The sequence below is a fragment of the Harpia harpyja genome, chromosome 20 (genome assembly GCF_026419915.1).
Source record: "Harpia harpyja isolate bHarHar1 chromosome 20, bHarHar1 primary haplotype, whole genome shotgun sequence".
Lineage (NCBI taxonomy): Eukaryota > Metazoa > Chordata > Aves > Accipitriformes > Accipitridae > Harpia > Harpia harpyja.
The window spans coordinates 9,404,757-9,428,559 of record NC_068959.1 but is presented as its reverse complement, the minus strand read 5'-3'; the positions used below and the strand labels follow the sequence as shown (position 1 = coordinate 9,428,559).

The window sequence follows — 23,803 nt, the reverse complement described above, 5'->3', positions numbered from 1 at the left end:
GTAAATGATAATGTGGTTTACTTCAGAAAAACAAAGATGAAGGTAGTAGTCTCAAGTGTGTCTCTCTCCTACTGAATAGCAATTCCACTGAAAGACACTTGAATAAATGAAGGAAAACAACTGGTTATGAGCCTGCAATTTGATAACTCTTCCTTTCTCCTACTCTGGAAAGTGCAGAGCAGCTTCTGCCTCAGTCTCAAGACATTTTCCAGGACACAAGGCTGTATTATAACAGCAGTTGAAGGTTTTCTTGTTTAGTTGCTTCACCTGCTACTTGGACCATACTTCTAGATTCTGTTGTTGATGAGATATATGTCTCAGGCTTTCTTAGGTAATATGACATTAATACTTTGCTACATCACAGATGAAATGTGAAGCTGTGCAGAGTCATAGCTCTGTAGTTGACAGTAGAAGGAAACTGCAAACCCTTCAAAGCTTGTCTGGGTGTTAGGGATAGAGCGCAACTTGTGTTGTAAAAGTGGGGTGTGTATGACGTGGTTTACGTGCAGTTGGGATGCTGTTGTTTGACTCTGGTTGCCTTGAGCCTGAAGGGGCAGGGAGAGGAGCTGGCAGGAATTAGAGCCCTCAGGCTGGAGGGAAGAAGGGTAGTGCTTTCAGAGCAGGACTCCAGGGAGATCTGGTACCCTTACCTGTACCTTGCCTGTGGATCTGATCAGAGAAGAGCTTGTAACAGGTGCTTACAGTTGGCTTAGAGGAGTTACCTGTACTCATGTTTATTCCTCTCAAAATAATTGCTGAAGGAGATTGATATTGCAAAGTACAGGGGTGTATGGGATGTCACAGTGCCAAAGTGATTATATAGTAGCAGAGAATGATCAGTTTGTGTGTTAAAAGCTTCAGTGCCTGCATTGTTTAAACTTTAATCAGCCCTCCCTAGTGGAACAGCTAGCATGTGTTTAGAGTAATGCTTAATTTGTAATAAATTTGGAATTAGGGCAATGTTTTAATGGTACTCAGCTTGCGATGAAGGGATAGCTGAAACTACAAGTATCATTAAGCACAGTCCATTAATGTTAGGGCTGTGTGGTTGTTTTGGTAATATTAAACTCTGTATTATTGCATGTGCATTCTTCTGTCTGCACCAAATACTCTATCAGTTGAGATATTTGAAACAATTCTCTGAGTAAGGAAAGTTTGGATTATTTAGAATTCAGTCTGAGTAGTAACACTGAATAGGACTGCACCATTCATAGGTGTAGTAACTACCTGGCAGTGTTCCTGCTTTTCAGAGTAAAATCTCTTATCTGTAACTATTGAACTAATATACTTCAACCATGTATAGCATCAGGAGGTTTCCTTGACCGGTTGTTGCATTAGTGTAAACTTATGATTGTTGCATGCTCTTCATGGTGTGAGAAAACCCTAGTACAAAGTTTTTTTGGTGAACACGTTTCACATGAATAGTGAGTGAACAGTTACAAAGACCACAGAATTGCAGAAGCTTTACAGTTGGGGGGGGATTATCAAAGGAGTGGGGTCGTGTTAAAGCACTAATGACACAGCCCTTTTGACACTCTGGAAACTTGAGGTTTGTTTGGGGAGTAGGAGACGTCTTAAGTACAGAGGTAATTACGCAACATTCTGGAGGGTTTGGAGTGTTATAGCTACTGTTACAGTATTCTTTTTACTGTGAGGTTGTTTTTTTGGTTTTGTTTTGTTTTTTCCCTCACAATCTTCCTTCTCCATCCAAGGTCATTCTCAAAATTTTTTATGATCAAAAATAGAGAGTCTGAGGTACACAAGTGGGTTGAAGTTACACAGCTTCAAAGCTTACTGTTGCCTCATGTTGCATGTAACTACAACTTGGTTGTCCTCTGAAAACCTTTACCCCTTTTATTTCTTCTTTTGAAAGAAGGTTAAGACCTCATTCTTCTTGTAAATCCTTCTCTCTCAACGTTAGCATACTGTGCCCCAATCCTGAAAGCTCACTGACTAGGAGTACTTGTGAGTCTCTATCTGTTGAAGGTTTCTGTACACACTTAAAATGCTTGAGCTGTGGGCTTGAATATGATATCTTAGTACTTTGTGCATACAAAGAAAGAAGTAGCACTAGATACCTTATTCAGAAGGCAGCTTATGCAACATGTTACGAACACCTGAAACCAGCTTTTTATTTTCAGGGAAAGTTACTCTCGGAGTTAAATGAATGCAACAAAGTGCAAAGAAACATAGTTGACTGGAGAGTATAAGCTATGGTGAAGAATGTTTCAGTCTCTCCCTCACAAAATAATGTATTTAAATTTTAGTTTTATGATATAATTGTCTAGCAGTGTTTATTGGGATTGACTTTTTTGTGGTGGTATTTTATTCACATAAAAAGCACTCTACAGAAAGTGTGTTTTTAATTAGATTTCTCTTGCTTTTTGTCCCACTTGGTTAAACATTTTGTTTTCAGTATAAGTCATGTTACCTGATTGGATCACAAATATGGAAAAATTAAAGATACAACACTTGACGGAAAATATGTAGTGACTTTTGCTGAGTCTTAAAGGAGGAAGTGCAATCTGACTGAATTCTGTAAAGAAATGTAGTTAACTCTAAAAAATGTTTTTAAAATTGTTGCAGCTTCTTCATTACAGAAGAGAAAAATCTGAAGTGTAAGGAGCAGAGTAGCAAAGTAAGTCTGAGGACTGAGCAAAAATAAATCTAGTCATGTGATTACAGCATACATATGGAAATCTCTTGAGTTCTACAGTTACAAAAGGTTATCCAGGTTTTGTAACGCCACTTTTTTTTACTATATGGCTGCTATTGTTTACACACAGTCTATTGAACTTTGAAAGCAATTAAATCCACAGGAATAGGAGCTACGAAGCAGTGACTTCCATCTGGTATGCCCTGTGTATGTTCACATGAGTGCAAGGAGACTGAAAACTTGCGAAGGGCAGTAACAGTGTCGCCTTTCTGTCTGAATCAAAAACAGAGTTGCTGTTTTAGCATGTAACTATCCCACCAAAGTATCAAATGTTGCCTGAAAGGCAGCTTTTTCCCACTTGTTAGTGAAATTGTTTTTCATGCTTAAGATTAATTGGATTGGTCACAAGAATGGTTTAGGTGTAATTGTACTCTAATTTCAGCTACAATTTGAATTAAAAAATGTGACCTAAAAACTAATACTGAAAAACAATGGAAATACTATTGTGATGTTCTTACGATGTAAGTGAAAAGGAAGTATTTTGATTCATTCTGCTGGCTAGAGTATAACATTTATTTTGGTAAGTCACCTTTTAAAGAAGGTTTTTTGAATGAAGTATAATAAGCAAAATGACAACACTTACTAAGCCTTTAAAAATGGAATTGTGAAAGTGTGTATTTGAAGTGAAGATAGTCTAATCGTTGAAGATTAGAGGATGCTAACTGAAGAATGTTAGGGTGGGTGTTTGGAACCAAAACATCCCATAAAGAATGGGGAAATAAAGAAATGGGCCTGGGCTTTAGATGAAGTAGTACTTTCTATAGAGGTGGTACAAAACCACAATCGACGGTATTAATGTGGCAAAATCCTCAGTGAGTTTGAGAAGTTATTTACCACCACATATTGCCACTCTACAATTGTTGACAAATGAAGATATTTAAAGCAGCCGTGTATTTGTTGGTGTAAACCACAAGGGATGGTTTTATGTAAGAATATGAAAGTATTAACACTTACATACTGCAGGGAATCTGCAGTAGGAGAGATGAAATAAGTCTTAAATCAACTTGGGAGGGGGAAGTGTTTGTTCCTTGCACAAATATGCTTTAAAACTACCATGTGATTAGTCGCCTCATGTTCCCAACATCTGTAAAAACTACTTCAGCTGTAGCATAGCAATTACAAAAACATTAAGAATATGGCAAGCTGCAGTTGGGTAACTTTTGAGAGGGGGGGAAACTTTGAAAGGGAAGACTTCAGCAATGTGCAGTGGTGGTCTCTATAAGTGAGAGATCTGACTTCTCAGGCTTCAATTTAATTCTTAAAGTCACTGTTCTTTTTGAAAGTGTGTGTGTGGTGGATTTTGGGTTATCTTGTTTACTTGGTAGTCTTTTGTGATTAGAAGTTGTAAGGCACAGGAAATAGCTTTATAGTTCCTTCCTCCCACAAGTTGTAATTCATTTGTGGCCATCAGGATGTTTTTCTTGGCTTATCTCTTTCTGTGCAGTTTGCCTTGCACATCTGCCACATGAATTATGAAACTCTTAACTTGAAAAGCTGAAAATGTATTTCAGGTCCTACTGTACCGTAATGAAGATGGTATCATTGGTCAGAAAAAGCATAATTGCAACTGGCATAGAAGGTCTGTAATAATAGCCAGTATTCATGTACTAAATTGACTGGTGTCGTATTTGTAATGGTTCTGAGGAGTGGCTTAAAAATAAGTAACTTCAAACGGTCAAGTATCAGCTAATGTTGTGCTGTTACCTCTGTGTAACCTGAGGTATTTCACCAGGCATTTTGGCAGATGGGTGCCCATCTGTTTCTTCATTGAATGTGGACTGCTGGCTTCATATTTGGTATTCATATGTTTCATCTGTAAGGCTTTAAATCTAAGCTGCGTGTTTTATAACAAAAGTGACATTACTGACAGGAGCAAAATTAAAAGGCTTTAAGTTTGTTACATGTTTTTTAGTTAGTTTGTCTTCACCAAGCAAGGAGGGAGATGCTGGCTGAGATTGAATATATGAGTTCACTCGGGGAAGAGCAGCACTGTCTTTATTTTGAAGGCGACTAGTATCTTTTTCTCTGAATAGTTGTTAGTAACATTAGGTACATAAATTCCTGAATGTCCATTATATTGTTTGGGAAGACAGGTGGGTAAATGATGTCTTGTCTTTGTCCTCTGTGAACCAGTCTGCATGTTGAGCTTTCTGAGGTAGTGACATAACTGTCACAGGGCAGTGAAATCTGGTGCTGAAATGCATCTTTTGGTTTGACTTTGTCTTAAATCCTTTCAGTTCCTTGAAACACAAGTTTGGACCAGTGATCAGCTTTAATCCCTCAGAGCCTGAAGGAAGCAATGCTGACAGAAATAAGTGGAGTTAATATATGATGTCCCTTATCATGAGATGCTTCTTGCATGGTGTGCTGGCCCCTGGTGGTTTGGGAGGTGGTGCTGTGTGGATCGGGATCACTTCTTTTTTAGCTCACCAATTCAAATGCTCTGTTGAAAGCGTTTCATGCCCAGATGGATAAGTATTAAATGATTTTTTTAATTGGAAAAAATGTTTCTGGAAACTAATTAACAATTTAATAGATGCCAAGATTCCCACACCTGGGAGTGGGGGAGGTGTACCCTGTACTCAGAAGAGTTGTTTAGCTTTTTTATTTACTGTGTATTCTCAGTAGTTGAAACTAACTGCTGCACGCCATTTAAAAATGGATCATTTAATATTAAAATAACTTTTTAGCATTCTCAGAAACCTTTCCATCTTTTTCTAATCCTGCTTTACAGGAACCTTTTAATCTAGATACTAAAAATAGTTTAGATGCATGACTCATAGAAGATGAATGTTGGGGATAAGATGGTGTGTTCCCTCCCCTCCAAAGGCTTCATCTTAAATGCATGTGTGTCTGTGGGTGGGGGTCTTTTAGATAACTGGGTATTGTGAAAATGTTACTGGGGTCTGCCTTATCTCTTCTCCAGATGTTGAATGTTCACTTTGCTCATTTTATAGTATATTTGTTCATTCTTTTTAAAAAAATCCAAATATGGATGCAGTCTCAAACATCTGAAGGCAAAGCTACATTATACATATTTTTTTGCCTTAAGTTGACAGCCCCTGTACTGATTTTTGGGAAATCTGAAAATAAATTGCTGCTGTTGTGTTTGGATAGTATTCCTAAAACATGCGCCATGGATCAGATGAGTAATACCTAGTGGGTCCGTACTGGGAGACTGCTAGCTTCTCAGCTCAAAGGGAGCAGAAAACCCAACTCTTAGGAGAAAATAAGCTGCTGGAAGACCAAGTCAGCACTTCAGCTGTAGGAGCAGAGCATTAGCTCAATCTCCGGATGTAATTTACTGCTGCCGTTGTTCAGAGCTTTATGTTGAAGCTACCACCATGCTGGTAACAAACCGTCTGTATGAGAAAGCACTCCTGTTCTTATCTATATGCCTTTCCATAAAAATCGTAGCGATGTTTAGATGGAGATATGCAAGATTAATAAATGAACCAGCTGTGTATGTTCTTCCTTAGTTAGAGTTAAAGCAAACTTTCCTTTTGCTGTAATTTAACGGTTTCTTAACTATTTATTTTTCAGATGCCATTTATGGTCTTTTCTGGTTGGACAATGCAATCTATTCATTTTTAAATGCAAGAAGCACAGCATAGAGCTGTGCAAGTGTATTCTTATTGGGTTTTGTCCATGTGGGCTTTAGAGACCATTACTGTAATGATCTCCTTTGCTATGTCACCAAGTGAGGTAATGAGATTTTATTCTGAGTCAGTAATATCTATTCTGTCATGGACCAAATTTAAAGTTTGCTTTGCTTTTATTCACTGTGAAAGTCATAGGAAACATGGAGAAGACTTTCTAAAAATAAAGAAGCTGCTAACAAAATTACAGAAAGAATGAGATTGCCTACTGAAAGCATAATGCTAAACACATAGTTAAAATATAAAATTATGTTGTGTCTGTTTTGGCACCTTAAATAACAAAAGGTTAAAATATTTGTTTCTTGCAAGACTTTGGTACCACACTACATACTGCTGTACAGTAACAGAGCTTCTGTTGTCCTCTGTTAATCCAGACCCCTCCCTCTCTAAGAGATTAATTTTTTTCTTTAAAAAAATATAATCTCTTTAGTGTTGCTGTTTGTTTGAATAGCATTAATGTTCAAACTATATGTATGATAGACATACACGTGTGTAACGCTTGAACTTTTTTTCTTCTGCACTTAGTCTTTAAACAGATATTTGCAGAATGGTGTCTCACTGGAAACTGTTAATGGTGGTAAAATGTAGAAAGTTTCTCATCTCAGCTTTTAGTATTTTAGTGTTCCCAGTTGTAAAATTAAAAAAAGGAAAACAGAAGGTGCATAATCCAGTGATGTCCTTGGAGTAATAGTTAAAGGCATAATATTATGCACATAGGAGTCCCATGTATACATGATATTGTAATTGGTTTGAAATGTACATTGAAAAAAATTTTTAACTGTGTAACCAGGTTTCTTGTTCCTGCTGCTCAGTCCCTCAGCACAGTGGGCAGCTTCCCAGAGGTTTAAGAAGTGTTTCTAATTAGGCTTACCCTGTCCAATCCAATACCTTTATCATCACTATAAAGAAACTGTTGTAACGTACTCTCTCTGTGACTTCTGTTTATTTTAGTTTTCACAAGATTAGACATGGCATTTCACAAATCTTCTGTGGATCTAATGTCCAGAATTGTACTTGTGTCCTCAGTGACACCACCCACATCAATAGCAACTCTAATCCTAATGGTGCTTTTAATGGAGTGGTCTGACTCTTGCCCCAGGGCATATTCGAGGCTTTTAAGTTTGTGCAGAAACATTCGCTAAGATCTGTTAGGCTTTCTGATTCCTTAATATGTTTTAAAGTAAGTTTCATTCTGAATGGGTGGATAGATAGATATTTATTATTCTTTCATTACCTTTAATGTATAAATACCTTCTTTTCTCATGGCACTTATTTTCTCTATTGCAGGTTTCCTATGCACACGCTATTTAAAGGTTTCTGCATGTTTAAGACTCTGCTGCTATTTGAGCATTAATATGAAATGTTAACTTTACATGTCATTTGAAGATCTGAAACTCTGTGAGATATAGCTCTCTACTCCTTTCCTGATGAATGCTTATCTTAGGAATACTTCCTTCAAAAGAACGTTCCTCCCAAAATCTAGCAGTGAACTGTAAGCTTCCTTTATGAGTTGTGATTTCATGCACCGGAATATATTGTCAGGATGATGAGGGAACAGAACACCACTGACCATGGAAAAAGTCTGGAAGATACAGGAGATGCTGGGGAGCATGAAGTGGAAATATCTGTGGCATTCTTTCGGAAAGACTGTGGGCATTGAACTATTTACTCTTACTAGTGCTATATGCTGCGTCTGAGGTTCTAACCGAACTGTTGAATCAAATGAACAAAGACAAAAGTTGTTGCACCTTTTTCTTCAGCAGGTTTGCTGGTAGTGTATGTAAATCATTATTATGAAATGTTGTTTGAGGGTTAAAGTTTGGTGGTTAATTGTAGAGTAGAGATTAGCTGAGAAAATAGACTCATTCCATTTCTGTTGCTGACTATGTTGAGCCTCGTGTTTCCCCATCCATGTTTCCAAAGTGTTCCTGGTTCAAGGGATATGATATAGAGAGATTTAGGGCTTGTTTGTTGTGTTTGTTTTTTTTTTTCCCAGAGTGGAACCAGCAGTGATTGTGGGGTAACTAATTCAGGCACAACAAAACTGGTTGTAGTGTTACCAATTGGAAGCTATTACTAGAAGCACTATAGTTACAGTTGTGTAATATTTTGTAAGTGATGATCATCTCCTGACTTAAGTTACAGCATATGAATCTATAGAGAACAAACACCTTATGGTGTTGAACAGTGAAAAATCTTCACTCTGAAGCAAACAATTCATGATGTTGTGCTTATTCAATTTTTTAACAGAATGTTGGGTGGAAATACAATGATTTTACTTTCCTGGCATAAAAGTGATTTTTTTTTAATTTTTTTTTTTGTAGTCTGGAAGAGGAAAGCTTTCTTTTTAAGTATTTATTTTGTGGCTGTTTTATGGAAAAAACACTGAAGTGGTGCTGATACATTACTGAGAGTAGAGTACACCTCATCCTCACTAATATTGTCCTTCTGAGCATTAGTAGCTTGATTCATGTATTACTATGTAAGGTCAGAAGCCCGAGCAGAGTAGCCAAAATATATCTGTTAGAGTCTTATACTGGAGTGTGTTGAAATCAAACACAAATAGAAGTTTTCTACAGATACATTTATTGCTTACTAGTGTTTGTGTGTATTTATGTCCACATTGTTGGTTACATTCAGTACCCACTGATAAGGGAAGGGGGAAGACAGGACCCGTCTTAAAGTATGCCTTTTTTGTATGTTGTTCTGTGAAGTGTTCCTTCAGTCTGTAAGGCTTTATTTTCAAGCAGGCCATCTACAAGCTATCTTTCATTTCTGTGTTTCAAAGAATAGTGCTCAGAATACAATCTCAGACCTGTAGGATTTTTATCCTCTTACGCCTGAAAGCTAAAGTGCTTTTCAGACTGTTGCAACTGTAAAGGTTTAAGTGGCAGATACTCGGTAAACTTTTTGGCTGGACCTTGGTAGCTTCTCTGATCCCCTTAGTTTCATACAGAACTTTTTGTCCCCTCTTGCTTGTCTGCTTGCTCTCCCTAACACCAACTAACCATCACTTTTACCTCAAATTACGCATTTGAGGTACATGCAATACTTCCTCTCACCCCTTACATCCCTCTCCTCTCCCCCTCTTGCTTATTTTCTGGGGTTTTTTTAGCACACTATAGGATATCACCTGGATTCAGATGACAGCTTTATCTCAAATTTACAAATCTCAAAATGTAACTTAGAGCAAAATTTGAAGGTATTTACAATTGGTTGAATTCTTTGAAAGATTTTTTTCTTTGAAAAATGCAGCCAAAATTGTGGACAGAGTACTATTTTGGGGGCATTTCATCTATGGTATGTCTATTCAGTTTCAAAACATGTTAATATACAGTTTATAAAATGCATGTAAAACTTTTAATATTTTTTTTTTTAAGAGGAAGTGTATCTCTTGTCTGATGCAGTTGGAGGTGATCAGATACTTAAAACTACTACCCACTGGCTTTTCCCTAGCAATGTCCCTTTATTCATGTGGAGGAATTTAGTCTCAAACTTGAGCTACCTATTCAGTGTTGCTATAAATTGTAGATACAAACATTTAAAGTTGAGGTGTTCTCTTGCAAGAAATTAAAAGGTAACATTTTGCTTGCTGTTTCATAGAGATGTGACAGTGCCCTCTCTTGGCTTTTCTGAACAGTTTTGGTTTTTTTAAAAGAAACAATACTGAAATAATTTTTAAGGGTACAATAAAGAGTAAAAATCCTCTGTTGACACCAGTCTGATTTAATAGACTTAAAAGAAATGTAAGACACAAACAGATAAGAATGCAACAGTTTGTAATGTTGATGTCAACCCATTTATTTGCTGTGCCTTTATTTTGGATGTAACTTGCAAAATACACTTATGTTTAATGTCTTTGTCCATGTCAAAACTTTCTGTAAATGTGCTTGTCACAAGATTCCAGTTGTGCAGGGTTTCAGTGAACGATTTGGGATAAATCCAAATGTAGTCTCGCAGATAATAGGGTGTTTTAAACACTGCAAAGACACTTTCTGTCAGTCTTGACTGTTGTATGTCCATTTGTTTGCAAAGCAGACTGTGTCCATGCAATCCAGCACGATTCCCTGGAAGCTGCCCAGTATAAACTAATCAGAGAGCCCCCCCTGGTGTCTGAAAGTGTCCTTGGATATTAAATTTATATCAATCACAGGAAGTCTTGGCAATCAAGCTAGTCACTTTTTCCCTTCACATCTGGACATAAATTATTTTTTTGTTGCAAAGGTCACAGGAATCATGGGTAGGGCATGGAATGAGGGCCATAGAAAACATGGGAAAGGAAGAATAAAACTGTATTTCCACCTTTTTAGAAATGGTTATTTTTAAGTGACCTGGAATGATGCCAAACTATACAACAGTTTTTTTTTTTTCTTGAAGTTTACATTTGTTGCTGAATTAAAAGCGGCTTAAAGATACTTTGTTTTGGAACGCTTTGTGCCATTAGATCTCATCTTGGTGTTTAAAAAAAAGCTTTCTTCTAGTTGCTGAGAACAATAACTTTTCTGCAGGAGGGTTTTAGAAATAGAGCATGTTTCTGTACTTAGAGGGGTTTAACTGCACCTTCTTCTTTCTTTTGGCATTAGTTAATTTCCTCATTTTCCTTGCATTTCCCCCTTTCAACCCCGATGCTGCTTTAGCCATGTGCTTTGCACTTTGAGCTCTTCCATAGCTAATGATGGCTTTTTTTTTTTTTTACAGTAAGTTTGCATCTTTTCATGCATTTTCCAATCTTAAATTCTTTGCTCTAAGAAATGAAGGAAATGCTTCATTTTATGCTTCCCCCCAACTCTCCATCGTCTCTCAAACAAGTGCTTAAGGAGGGATTATAAAAACAAACAGAACCTTTCCATTCAACTCCCTGCCTTTCCTTGCTTCGGACAAGGGAGCCAGTGTGCTGAAAGCTGCAAAGCACTGAAGCCTGCAGCTTTGGGGTTGTGGGGTTTTTTTGTTTGTTTTTTTTTTTTTTTTTTTAATGTTCCATGCATATGGGAAATAAAGATGGTATTAGTTTGTATGTATGGTAAAGAAAATGTCAGAAACAGAAGCTTGAGGTGCATTTAGCATAAATGAATTTGTAAAACCTTAATTGCTGTTGTTCATAACTACTGCTGTGTTCCTACATGCGTTTTCTTATATAGATAGGTTCTGTTAGCTTGCTGATTATTTATTCAGTCATGTAGCTTACGCTCTCTTTAGACACAAAGTTGAATAAAATCATACATCAGAATCTGACAGCAGGAATTCTCATGCTGAGAATCCAAGATTAAGTCCAGGAATTTTATTCTGTTTTAACAACTACCTTCTGTGTCCCCTTTCAGACTTAAGGGGATCTCATTCTTGTTTCTACTGTTTATAACTCCCAGTTCCAAGATCTTTGCTATCCTTATGCCAAATAAAATTGAACGGGTATTGCTTGAATGCTGCTTTGTGCCAACTTCTACATGGACAGAGGGATGACTATTAAGCATCTTGATTTTTTTTTTTTTTTTCTTCTAGTCCTTTCAGGTTCAGAGGATTTTTTTAAGAAGCAAATGCCTTCTATGCATGGTATTATAAGATCGTTAGATCTTTCCTACAGTTTAATCAGTTTGACTTTATAAGATGATTTGTGTTGAACGCAGTTATCTTGCAGGGTTTTTTTAGCTTCTGAAACCAGTTGTATGATGTACTTTTAACAGTTAAGTAAAGTATCAAAAGTTTGATACAGTAGGTGTAAACATGTAATTTCTAAGTTATTTCAAATACACTGCAAAATATATAGGGAAAGCAGAGGTCACTAGGTCTCCTTTTACCAATGTTTTCATTATGATTGTATGCTATATTGCTCCATAATTAGAGAGCTGTTTTTCAAACGTTCTTCATATGAACGATGCTTTGGGCCTGCTCACTCACCTTAAAATATAAGGAAAATCATTATGTTATCAAATGTATCTGGATACTTTCAGGGGCACAAAGGAGGTTGCTGGGCTTATAGTTGAAGGTTACCAGTTTGAGAGAGTCATTAAAAAAAAAAATCAATCACATATTGACTATTCTAATATAACTGATATGGAAAAATTGCTTCCTTTTTCCAAGTTATGTTCTTCTGTGAACTCTTGTAGATACAGCCTGGGCTCCTTATAGTATTTGCATTCCTTTAATTGTAACAGAGTGCTCTGCAGCTTTTCTTATTTTGCTGTTTTCCCTTAAATAAATTTAAGCTAGGAAACAGACTTTCTAGTGAATCTCATCTCCCTCACTTCAGTCTTCTGTGTGATTTTTTTTTTTCTTAATTTTTTATTTTTTTACTAACACCTGTTTGGTACTGATATTCTTGAGTTGATAGCACTCATCATTAAAAACAAACAAACAAAAACTGCTTCTGATTGAGTTATAAAGCCTCTTGCAAATAACTGTACACTGTACAAACCTGTAAGCAAACAATATCTAGTTGGGGAAGCTATCAGCTTTGACTCTAGTGGTTCAGTTTGGATTTTAAGTGGACCAAAAGCCATTTTTACTGGACTGAATCCAGCTGCAATGTAATCTCTAGTTTCTCGTCTGTATTCTTGAAGACTAATAGCATAGTAAAACCTTCTTAAAGATAACTTAAATGTGTTGCATAGTGTCCTCAGGGTAACTTCTGCACTAAAGGTGTTTTCTTTCCCACCCTATAGAGGTATCTCATTAAGTGAGATACACACTAGTGTCATTATTAAGTTTTCATGTGTTTCTCAGTTTTGATGCTAATCTTCATGTGTGTTAATTTTTTTCCTTTGCAGCACCAATGTGGTTATGAATTATTCAGAAATAGAGTCTAAGGTTCGAGAAGCAACCAATGATGATCCGTGGGGACCTTCAGGGCAACTCATGGGAGAGATTGCCAAGTAAGTGATAATTTGGTTCAGTGATGAAGAAGAGAAACGTGGTGCATTTTATACAGGAATGTGAAATTTGCTGCTAAATCAACTCTGTGGTATGCTGACTGATAATGCTGAAAAGTTGCTGTAAATCAAGTCTTTTTTAATGCATAATCTTACAATGTATTGAAAACTGTCAAACAAAAAATGAAGTCAAGGTATTTTTTTTCAAATTCTTGATTTTTATTTATGTAGCCTCATAAGTCTTCCAATATATCTGACTTTTTTGGAGTGTTTATTTTCAAACTGCTTTCTTGTGACTTTTCCAAGTAGTGCAAAACATGTTAAATTCTTCCTTGAACGTTTTTTCTGTTAAAATGTTTGGAAGTTGCATGTTTGACTAGTTGCAGTTGTTATTAGGGTATTTGTGTTAAACATTATTTTTGTTATAAATTAGTGAAGGTTCTTCTACTGCCTCAGATTTTTAGAATTACTTTTTTCTTCTGTAGTACTGGTATGTAAATTACTTCTATATGAGTAATAAATAAGGATAGCTTTTTCCCTTGTAATGTCATCAAATGTGAATGGGCTTAGATCAAGCCTGCCATCTACTGTCAGCCCTGAGTCTTAACAAGCTATTGTAGCAAACCACAGAGAATAAAATTTCTTTACTCCTTTTGTTTAATTCTTTAGGGCTACGTTTATGTATGAACAGTTTCCAGAACTTATGAACATGCTTTGGACTCGAATGCTGAAAGACAATAAAAAGAACTGGAGGAGAGTTTATAAGGTGTGTATGTGTATGAGCTGGAAGTATTCAAGACTTAGCATTGGTCTATGAAGGACATAATGCTTGTTGCTAGTATAATGTTCTGATGCAGTGTCTTATTTAGCTACTGCTATATCACTTACTCTGCTAGCAACCTATAATTTCTTTCCTAACTATAAGCTTTATAATTCTGTTACTGAAGTCAAAGATGTCTTTCAAATGCTCTGTATGGAAAAAACAAAATTTCTAGTTTTAGAAGTGTGTCTAAGATCCACTTAACAAACATAATAGAGCAATTACATTTTGCTGATATTCAAGTATTGGAGTAGCATTCACATTTTGAATCTACCCAAAGGAGTTGTTACAGTACTCCATGAGAAGTAGATGATAAGTTATTGTGTTATCAGGAAATTGTTTTTGAAGGAATTCAAGAATACCTGAAATAAAATGGACACTAATCTGAATTTTCTGCCAATTTCTTATTCCCTAAACATGGTAGTTTAGCTTTGAGTGGACCAAATTTTCTTGCAGATCTTATCATATGAGGCTTTTATGTCCTACTTGCCTTTTGGAAAAAAACTGAATCATTTGCGTTTTTCTTGTCTCTGGCTAATTAGCATGGTACAGAAACTTTTTGCTTAAGATTATATCATGCTGCACTTAAAGTGGTGTTCAGTGTTCACTGAATTATGCAAGTATAACCTCATTTTTTTCAAATTGATGTATTAGACTAGCTTATTTTTTGTTTTTCTTGATGCCAGGATTGTAACAAGACAGAATTAATTCTAAGGCATGGTTTGTGCTTTTCACAGGTGCTTGATGTTTTGTATTCATAGTAATTGTTTTCCCTGAAGTACAATATAAATTAATATTTAATGCTATCACACATAACTACTTAATGTTATAAAGACTGCTTGGAATGGCTTATCAGGTTTGGATAGGTTGAAATATAATGATAGTTTTAACTGATAAAGGCACTACTTTGGAGAAAGTGCATTTATTTTTTTCTTCCAGATAGAAATCCTCAACATAAAAAATTGCAATTAAAGTACTATTTAAACTTCATTTGTTTTGTCACTTGCTTAAAATTGTCCTGAGATGCAGTTTTGTATATCCATTGCATCCTGCAGAAGGCTGCTTAAATTTCTGTAGGAATTTAATTTCTGTAGGAGTTAACTTTTCTGTGAAAACCATTGGAAAATTGTAAACAAAAGAGGCAAAAGAAAATGCTTCATTTAGCAGGGTTAACTTTTTCTCTTAAATTGCTACTACTGTCTTTTAAAATAAGCAGTAGGTGATGAAGGTAACTGCTTGTGATTTAGTAATAACAAATTAGTTTGACAAATACAGTTTTGATATTCTAAAGAGCAAAAGGTGCATGTGGGGAAAACGTGCTTTTTCTGTGTGAACTCATATAATAAGCATTTATTTAAAAGAGGAAAGTCTTAATACTTACTAATTTGGGGAGGGAGGTAGGTTTGGTTTTCTATTGCTTTTTTTTTTTTTAAAAGATAGAGCTTTTTTTCATGCAATCATAAGGTGCTTTGTATTTTTATAGTCTTTGCTGCTCCTAGCTTACCTCATAAGGAATGGATCAGAGCGTGTTGTTACAAGTGCCAGAGAACACATTTATGATTTGCGATCCCTGGAAAATTACCACTTTGTAGGTGAGCAATAGAAAAATCTTATAAGCAAATTAAAACAGTAGTTGGAGTTGTCAGTCACCTGAACCAGCTTAGAAGCTTCCCCAGTCTAATTAGAATGTGACTGTTGCCAGTTGTGTGAAGAGTGCAGAATCCAAGACGTGGGACCCTAGAGTATTAATTAGTGAAGACAAGAACTTGCAGAAAAGACTGGCTAATAACAACAGAACCAACACAACATGAGTGTTCGGGTTTATATTAAAATATGCACTAGAGACTGGTCCCCTGTGGTGTCCGTAAAGGAATAGCTTTAATCATATGGGAAGAAAAGGTTAGAGCTCCAAAACACACACATCTGTTTGAAGCTGGGTTTTTTTCCTCCCACCAAATAATATTTACAGTGCAAAGGCAGCAAGGCCAGTGTGTGTTTTGAATGTGAAAAAAGCTGGGAAAGGAGCACATTTAGCTTGTAGTACATCCCAACTGAAAGCAATTTTTCAAAAATTCAGTTTTCCAATAAGACTGAGTTCTTACAATTAAACTTGCAAAACCTATACTAAAAAGACTGAGGAAAAGGGGTTATATTTTGAAGGGTTAAAATTGTTTAAGTGGAGAATATAATTTCTGTCTCAGTCTTTGTTAATCTTTTCAGTGTTTCAGCAGCAGTTAGATGCTTCTAAATACACCATTCAGTGAAAACTATCATTTATCCAAGGATGAAAATTTGTGTTGAAACAAATTATTTGGTACTTTCAAAACAAATGCAGTGGACCTTAGCAGCCATAAGATCTTTCTCTGACTGCTGTGTTCATAATTCAAATATTCTTATCAGTTTGATGTTCAGTATTGCTGCCTCTGATTTATTTTTTTGCTTTTTCCCCCCTCTTCCGTCCTTCATCTTTATCCTGCATTACCTATACAGATGAAAATGGCAAAGACCAAGGTATAAACATACGCCAGAAGGTAAAAGAAATGGTTGAATTTGCTCAAGATGATGATCGACTTCGGGAAGAAAGAAAGAAAGCAAAGAAGAACAAAGACAAATACATTGGGGTTTCTTCGGACAGTGTTGGAGGGTTCAGATACAGTGAGTACTAGGCTTTCTTGGTCAAGGATTGACAATCTCAGCTTTTAACTTGGCTTAGATAACACCGATAACTTAAGGAATTTCTAAGGTGCTCCTTTCAATGCTTTTTCTTTACATTTCTTTAACTGTCAGTGTTGCTATTATAAAAGAAATCTTGCACATTTCCCCCCCACATACAAATTTAAATGAATTACTTTAAAAATCTTTAAGTTAGTCTTTTTTAGACAATAACTAACTAGAAACTAACACAAATTACATTAACACATTGGTTTAGCAAAAACTTAGCTGTTTTGTTTTTATCCATAGGCAGAGTCTCATTGTGAAATGAATGCTGCTGTAGCAGAAGTAGATAAATAAATGCCCTTATAAGTCAGGTTTTCTTAGTAAGTCTTTAATTTAAAAAAAAAAAAAGTGATGTTACTTTCCACCCACCACAGCACAGGAATTGCTTCACCTACTCCTGCCAACCTCCTTTAGAACCGTTGGTTAATTTGGGTTAGGGCTTTTAGGGCAGTAATACTGTTTGGGTGAAACAATGTAGGTATTATATGCCATTAGACTTTTTAGTTTCCCAAATAATACTGTTTGGACACTTGAAAGATATCTGTGGATTATCTGTATGGGTTCTGATGTCTGTCAGATCTGACTTTAAATATATGCATAAGTACCTTGTAAGTGATGGAGCTTATATTTCAGGAGTTTACCAATACAGTTGTTACTGTCTCAGTTTGTGTGATTTTTAAAATCTTGTTTGATTAGTACTGCAAGTGCTTTTCGAAGGAGGGCTCCCAGAGGCAATACCAGATTTAGTTTGTGTAGACATAGTAAGCTTGCAGCTGGATGTTGGTTGCATAGCACAGCAGACCCGTATGCAGGCTGGAAATTTAGTGCAACAGTGCTCATCCCTAAATCCTAGGGAATTCCAGCTGACAGGGAAGAGGCCATAATTAGCACCAGAAAGTTAGTTCTAAACTTTTTGTTTAAAAAAAATCCCTATATATATTATATTTCAAATATGTACATTATATATTTAAAAAAGATGTGTGTGAAGGGTCACTTGGTCATCTGCTCCCTCATTAAAAAAATCAGAAAACCTGCCATCAGATTTTCAAAAATCAAAATTCCGAAAATTAAAGAATCCAGCTGTCATGCATCTCAGCCCTCATTGCACAAGGTGCCAGTCCTATATCCAGCTTGGGTCTGGTACTTGCAATAGGACCTTCATTACTGAGGTCCTTTATTTAAAAACATGCACACACAAAACAAAAAACGCAAATTAAAAAAACCCATCATCCAAATGCTGTTGACAGGTAGTCTGATGTACCCTTGCTTCTGGAAATTCACCCATTTTGCTGAGGCGACCGATGTTCTTCATGTGTGCAATGAGTTCTGTCAGACTATGCGTCTTCAGCATAGTGTGTTTGTAAGATTTTGGCTTCAGAGGATGTAATGCCATCAGCTTGCCTTTGTTTAGAGAGGACACAGTTTTCTCTGACAGCCTTGGTTAGATAAAGGCACACAACCAGTACTATGTTTTGCTTACGAAGTCCAAGTGTGCAGCTTCCTCCTCGCTCCCCAGTCCCTGCCATAATGTGTAGCAGGGATCTGAGCTTGAACTGGCTTTTATGTCTGATGTATCCCAGCATGTCGTCCATGATCCAGCTGTCAGTCTTGCGATGTTTATCTGTGTTTTCTTTGGCCTGAGTAAATCCTTGGCTGCTTTCATTAAGGGATGAGTCCCAAAGTCACAATGGCACAAGGCTCTGGTTTGCTATAGTCAGTGACTTCTTTGAGAAGGGTTTGGTATAAGATCTGAGTAGTAACTGTGCAGGACTTAAACTTCACCTGTCCCTCTCTGGTGCTATGTATGGTTTTTACTCTTCTTCCCTGAGAGCTTTAAACTTAGATTTGCTCTCTTCTGTTTTTGACAGGTTACTTCTCCATGTTCCTCTGCTCTCCCTTTTCCTCACATGCAGAGTAGTTGAAAAATCTCTCTCTCTATGGCAGGATATGTCTTGGTTTATTATATTCTTTTAGGCTTTTGCTACCTGCTTGGAATTCTGGTGATTCTCTTTTTAGGAAACACTTATGAGTCACTGCATTTGTAGTTTAAGTACATGTCCCTCTGTTCTTTCACTGAGCTTATCTTTTGACTTGCTCTGTACAGAGTCGTGATCTAACCCTGTATGCTGGGTAGAAGTCTTTCTCTATATGCTCTTTCAAGTTACCATTCAAGTTTTTTAATTTAAAGGACTGCCTCCTTTCACTTGTATTTCATTTTTATGGTAAAGAATTTTTAATTATCCCTTTATTTGTTGAGTAAAGTAAAAAAAAAAAAAAAAAAAATCTTTCTAGCAGCACAAAACAAATTTTTTCCCAGGTCAGATTTCTAGTCTAAAGGATTCTAGTTATTTAAATATAAAATGCTTGTATTTTCAGAGTTTTCCTTAGTTCTTTTTGTCCTGAAAATACTGAGTTCTCGGGGGGGTTTATTTATTTTAAAATTCCTGTTGCACAAGGAAACCTTCTAATGGAATCTACATTAAAATGCTTGAGAGCTGACATAAACTGAATAAGGCCATTTTATTCTCCTGCAAACTTTAACAGTAGTACATTTCTTAGCATTTTCTCCTTTTTCAATGATAAAGATCTCACAGAGTATCTCGCTGATTTGTAACAGGTTCTCTACTTTGAAAAAGTTTGTCTATCCTTTATGGATCTATACAAATGTCATTGGAGACTTGCACTACTCTTCAGTAAGAAAATACATCCTCTGGTATATGGAACAGATATAACTCAAGTTTTGCACCTTGTAGTGCTGGAATCCATCATTTTCTTTTTATTAAAAATGGCTTAATTGAATACATCTTGAACATTATCTGAGCTACAATATAATTTGTATGTAACTTGATATAATGAATTTTTCACAATTCTTCCTTTCTGCCACTCAATTTTACTCACCTCAAGTAAAAAAATTTAACTAGTATTTTGCATTTTTCAATAGTACAAAAAATGCCTTGTTTCATGTGTGCAAGGGCCAAAATATAAAATGTTTGTCTAAACGTGTTGTCTAGAAACTGAGCTATATTGGGTTGGTTTATATACCTGTGTTTTCAGCAGAAGGTCTGATAAAAGATCACAATACAAGTTAGTAAAGTGTGCTGTGCTTCTGATGGTGAAGTCTGTTAAAATGTAAGTGTTGTTTTTGCTTTTAAATTAAACTCGGATTGCCTGGGTGTATATAAATAAACCCAAGCTTAAATTTCTTAAACTTTCATAGTGAGATTGTACGGCAAATGTACTTATTTCAAGTAAAACCGTCAGCTGTTTGTAAGCTAAGATACCAGTATGGAGGTCTTGAATACATGATTAGAAGAAAAATGTTTTTGATTTCTTGAGTGTTTAGTAAAGATGTTCAGGGTACTCAGTGGCTGCTGAGAAGGTGATTTGCCTTACTGCCTCTTCTTTTTTCATCTCTTTAAAAGGTTTGTTTTTTTTTTAGTCACCAAGTGTGGAAAAGGAAGAACAGAAAGTTATCATGCATTGCACACTTATGTCTTTCAATATTTTGGTACTGTGCTTTTATGTGTTCATGAATGCCAGTGTATAAAAAAAACCCATTGATTTACCTCTGAGCACACAGCTTGGCCAAGAATGGAATATCGGGCATTAAATGACTCTTACAAAACTGGCACATCCCATTTCTGATAAGCTGCTTATGCAGCCAGGGTTGATTGTGCCTCTTGTGCTTCTCCAGCAGAGTCCAACAGTCTCCTGATGTGCTGTGCTGTGCAGTGCATTAAGATTGTGTTGTTGTCATAAACAAAAGTCTTTGAATCTGCATTCCTGCCACTTAATGATTGGCATTACATGCTGTGCCTTGCTGTAATAGTGTTGATTCAGCACTGTGGGAGCTTTCAGTTTGCTTTGAAAACTTGTAAGGTTTATGTATGTAGGGCAGGGGGGCTTGAGAGTGATTCCAGAAAGACCGCAGGCATTTTTTTTTCCTGTTATCTTTAGTATTTCTTATCTTAATGCCTTACACAGGTGAAAGATATGATCCTGAGCCCAAGTCAAAATGGGATGAAGAATGGGATAAAAAAACAGCTTTTCCATTCAGCGATAAGTTAGGTGAGCTGAGCGACAAAATTGGAAGCACGATCGATGATACCATCAGCAAGTTCCGAAGGAAAGATAGAGAAGACTCTCCAGAAAGGTGCAGGTACTAGAGTTATTTTAACATGAATTTATTCTGTGAAATTGCTATTATAAAGCTCTTTGATGTTGCTGATTATTAGTTACTCTGCCATTCTTTTTGTCCATACAGAAGCATGTTTGGGTTCAATACCTCGTTCCTGGACTTCTTACACAGCTCTTACTGGCCTTGGGGAATAATGTAGCTCTGTCAATAGTTAACTGCTCTTGGCTGACTTCCATTACTGCCCCTAGCTTAGATAGCTGCTGGCAAAGCAGGGAATTTGGCTGAAATTTCCTAAGCTTTCCTTGTCTCAGCAATTCAGTGGTCTTCCTTGTGCCAGTATACTAGAGGCTGCCATTCAATGCTAGTTACTCTGAATGCTGAAGTGCCAAAGAGGAGGGAGATACAAAATTGCTTAGACCTACTTTGACACAGTGCTTCTCTCCTAAGCTGATCCGAGGAAGAACAGACTGCAGGTGACTTTTTTTTTTTTTTAAAGTCAATTTCAGTTGAACCTTCTCAAGAAACTTGTTGTGGTTTACATCTGGTCATTAAATTTTTTCAGTAAAGAAGAAAACCTACCCTGCTTTGCCTGCAGAAAGAACTTTACATACATCACACTTCAACAGGTGCATTGAATTTTATTACCTGGAGATCAAATTCGTACTTAACAGAATCTGAAATTGCTGTAGAGAAAGTGCTCAAGTATATTGAAATAATTCCCTTTTGGGAAACAAAATTCAAATTTGCACTGAGATTTGATTAATATTTTTTACAGGAATATCTTCAGATGCAGTCACACACATTTTTTTATATATGTGTATAAAAATACACATGCAGATGTGTATATATTACAAAATTCAAGCAATTTTGCACAGAAACAAAAAATAATTATAATGGTAGCATTTCTGAGAAAAAGGCAGTATGGTCTTCTTGCTAGGGCATTAATAAATCATAAAACTGGTATTCTTTGCACACATCAGAGTTCCCTCTTAGAACTTACTATCAGTAGACTACAAAGAGAAGGGATCAGAAGGAAAGTAAACAATTTCAAATTTAACAATGGTATATTGCTGTGTGCTTTTCTGTACTTACCTTTCAAAAGCAACTTGTCACATGACATCTGTAAAGCTCACTGTCTGCATTTCATGTAGAGGGAGCACAGTAAACATTTTTTTATCTTATTTCCTTTGCTTTATTTCTGAATGGCTCCTAGTCTCTTACTTGTGCTGGTATAAAGTCTTGCACCTTCCAGTGTTTTATCTTTATAAAAAGCAGCTTATTTTGAGGACTTCTGCACTGTACATCTCTACCCCAAGTTACACTGATCTTTTTCTCTGGCTAATATTACATTTTTCATTTTTGTTTTGCTCTTGTAACCCTTGTCCCTTCCTTTTTATTTGTCTTCCACTTTTTTGATAAATGTCAGTTGTGGTATTTGTCTCAAAATTTATGAAAGTAATAAACTCAGGACTAGAAATAAAAGGAGGATTTTTTGGGATATACATGAGCAAAAACAATTTGGTAGTTGCAGGTTATCCTGCCATAAGAAGGAATCCAGGTTGTGGCAGCATGGCTTCTCTAACATTGCTTTGGCTACCAGCCTGAAATTTCCTTTTGGCTTCTCTTGGCATGGTGATTAGACAACATGGAAGGTATTTTATCAGAGTGTTGAAATGAAGGGATTTCTTTCTACAGAAGGCATCAAAGGATCGAAGAAGATTGAACTTAAGGTTATAGAATGTCTGTCTATTTATACTTAAAGATACTGTAAATACAAACCTTATAATTTATGTTGTATTAACAGAATACTATATTTTGTATGAAGTTAAATATTGAAACTGAAAGAAACATGAAATTTTGTCAGGTGACTTAAGCTCACAATATAACTTTCTCTTGTAAATGTTTCATGAATTCCAGCATTTCTGTGTTTTCACGCTTCAGCAATTTTTTTTTCTAAAAACACAAAAGAAGCTTCCAAAAATTTACTAGTTTTTGTAGCCTGCTGCTATATAATAACATTGAATTAAGTTGCTATTTCCCTTGGAAAAGTGACTAAATGGTGATACTCATTCAGCTGGCAAATCTGCTGTTGTATATTCTATTGTTTCTATCTTAATAGCTTTATAAATCATTATTACTTTAGTACTGTAAAACCAATAAAGGTCTTTAAACACAAAGAATAAATGTGACATATATCTTCACAGTGGTTAATGGAATTTGGATGACACAATCTTTACCTCCAATATATACACCAGAAGAACTTGGCCAAACATCTGGATTTCTGATTCTACTTGCAAAGCTGGTAGTTTGCATAGAAGGAAAAAAAAAAAATGCTTGAAGTAGCTAAGACCTTAACCTGTGATATAGCTGGCTTGAATTTACAGTAGATTTCAGTGAAACTGCAGTTCACACAGCTAACTCTGGAGAAGCTTAGTCTGCTTTTTTTCTTTAGAAGAAAAATGTTAGTACTGCTGTGGGGGAATTGGATTATCCCCTTGGAAGTACAGAAGGCAAGAAACACTACCCCATTGGGTGGGAAAACCTCTGTTGTACTTTCATAGTGCTTGTTAGTTCTTAGGTCTTAGGTGAATAAGTCAATTGCTGCCCTGAGTCCAGCCTTGTATGCTGAAATTCTGTTTTCTAAATTACCTGCAGATATACAGAGGTTCTTCGGAAACACTATACTTTTTTCACAAGAATTCTTAAAACTCTGTCAATCCTTGTTTCTCCAATATTCAGAAAGGTCGATGCAGGTAACAGACTAGAAAGGAAGCAAAACTTTTAGTACACCTATAAAAGGATGCAACAACCATGTTTAAAGGCAACTTCCATGTAAAGGATTACTTTTGTAGTAGGATATAATTCAGATAGTCTTAAAGTATCAGTAAA

At 36.1% G+C, this 23,803-nt stretch overlaps 1 protein-coding gene across 1 annotated transcript in view; it reads left to right on the top strand.

The window, feature by feature from the left end:
- Positions 1-23,803, top strand: part of CLINT1 (clathrin interactor 1) — a 53,522-nt gene that overhangs the window by 14,768 nt on the left and 14,951 nt on the right. The window contains exons 2-6 of the mRNA XM_052816276.1: positions 13,137-13,241; positions 13,908-14,004; positions 15,542-15,650; positions 16,549-16,713; positions 20,761-20,935. Coding sequence (XP_052672236.1) covers positions 13,137-13,241; positions 13,908-14,004; positions 15,542-15,650; positions 16,549-16,713; positions 20,761-20,935 — 651 coding nt within the window. The remainder of the gene's footprint in view (positions 1-13,136; positions 13,242-13,907; positions 14,005-15,541; positions 15,651-16,548; positions 16,714-20,760; positions 20,936-23,803) is intronic.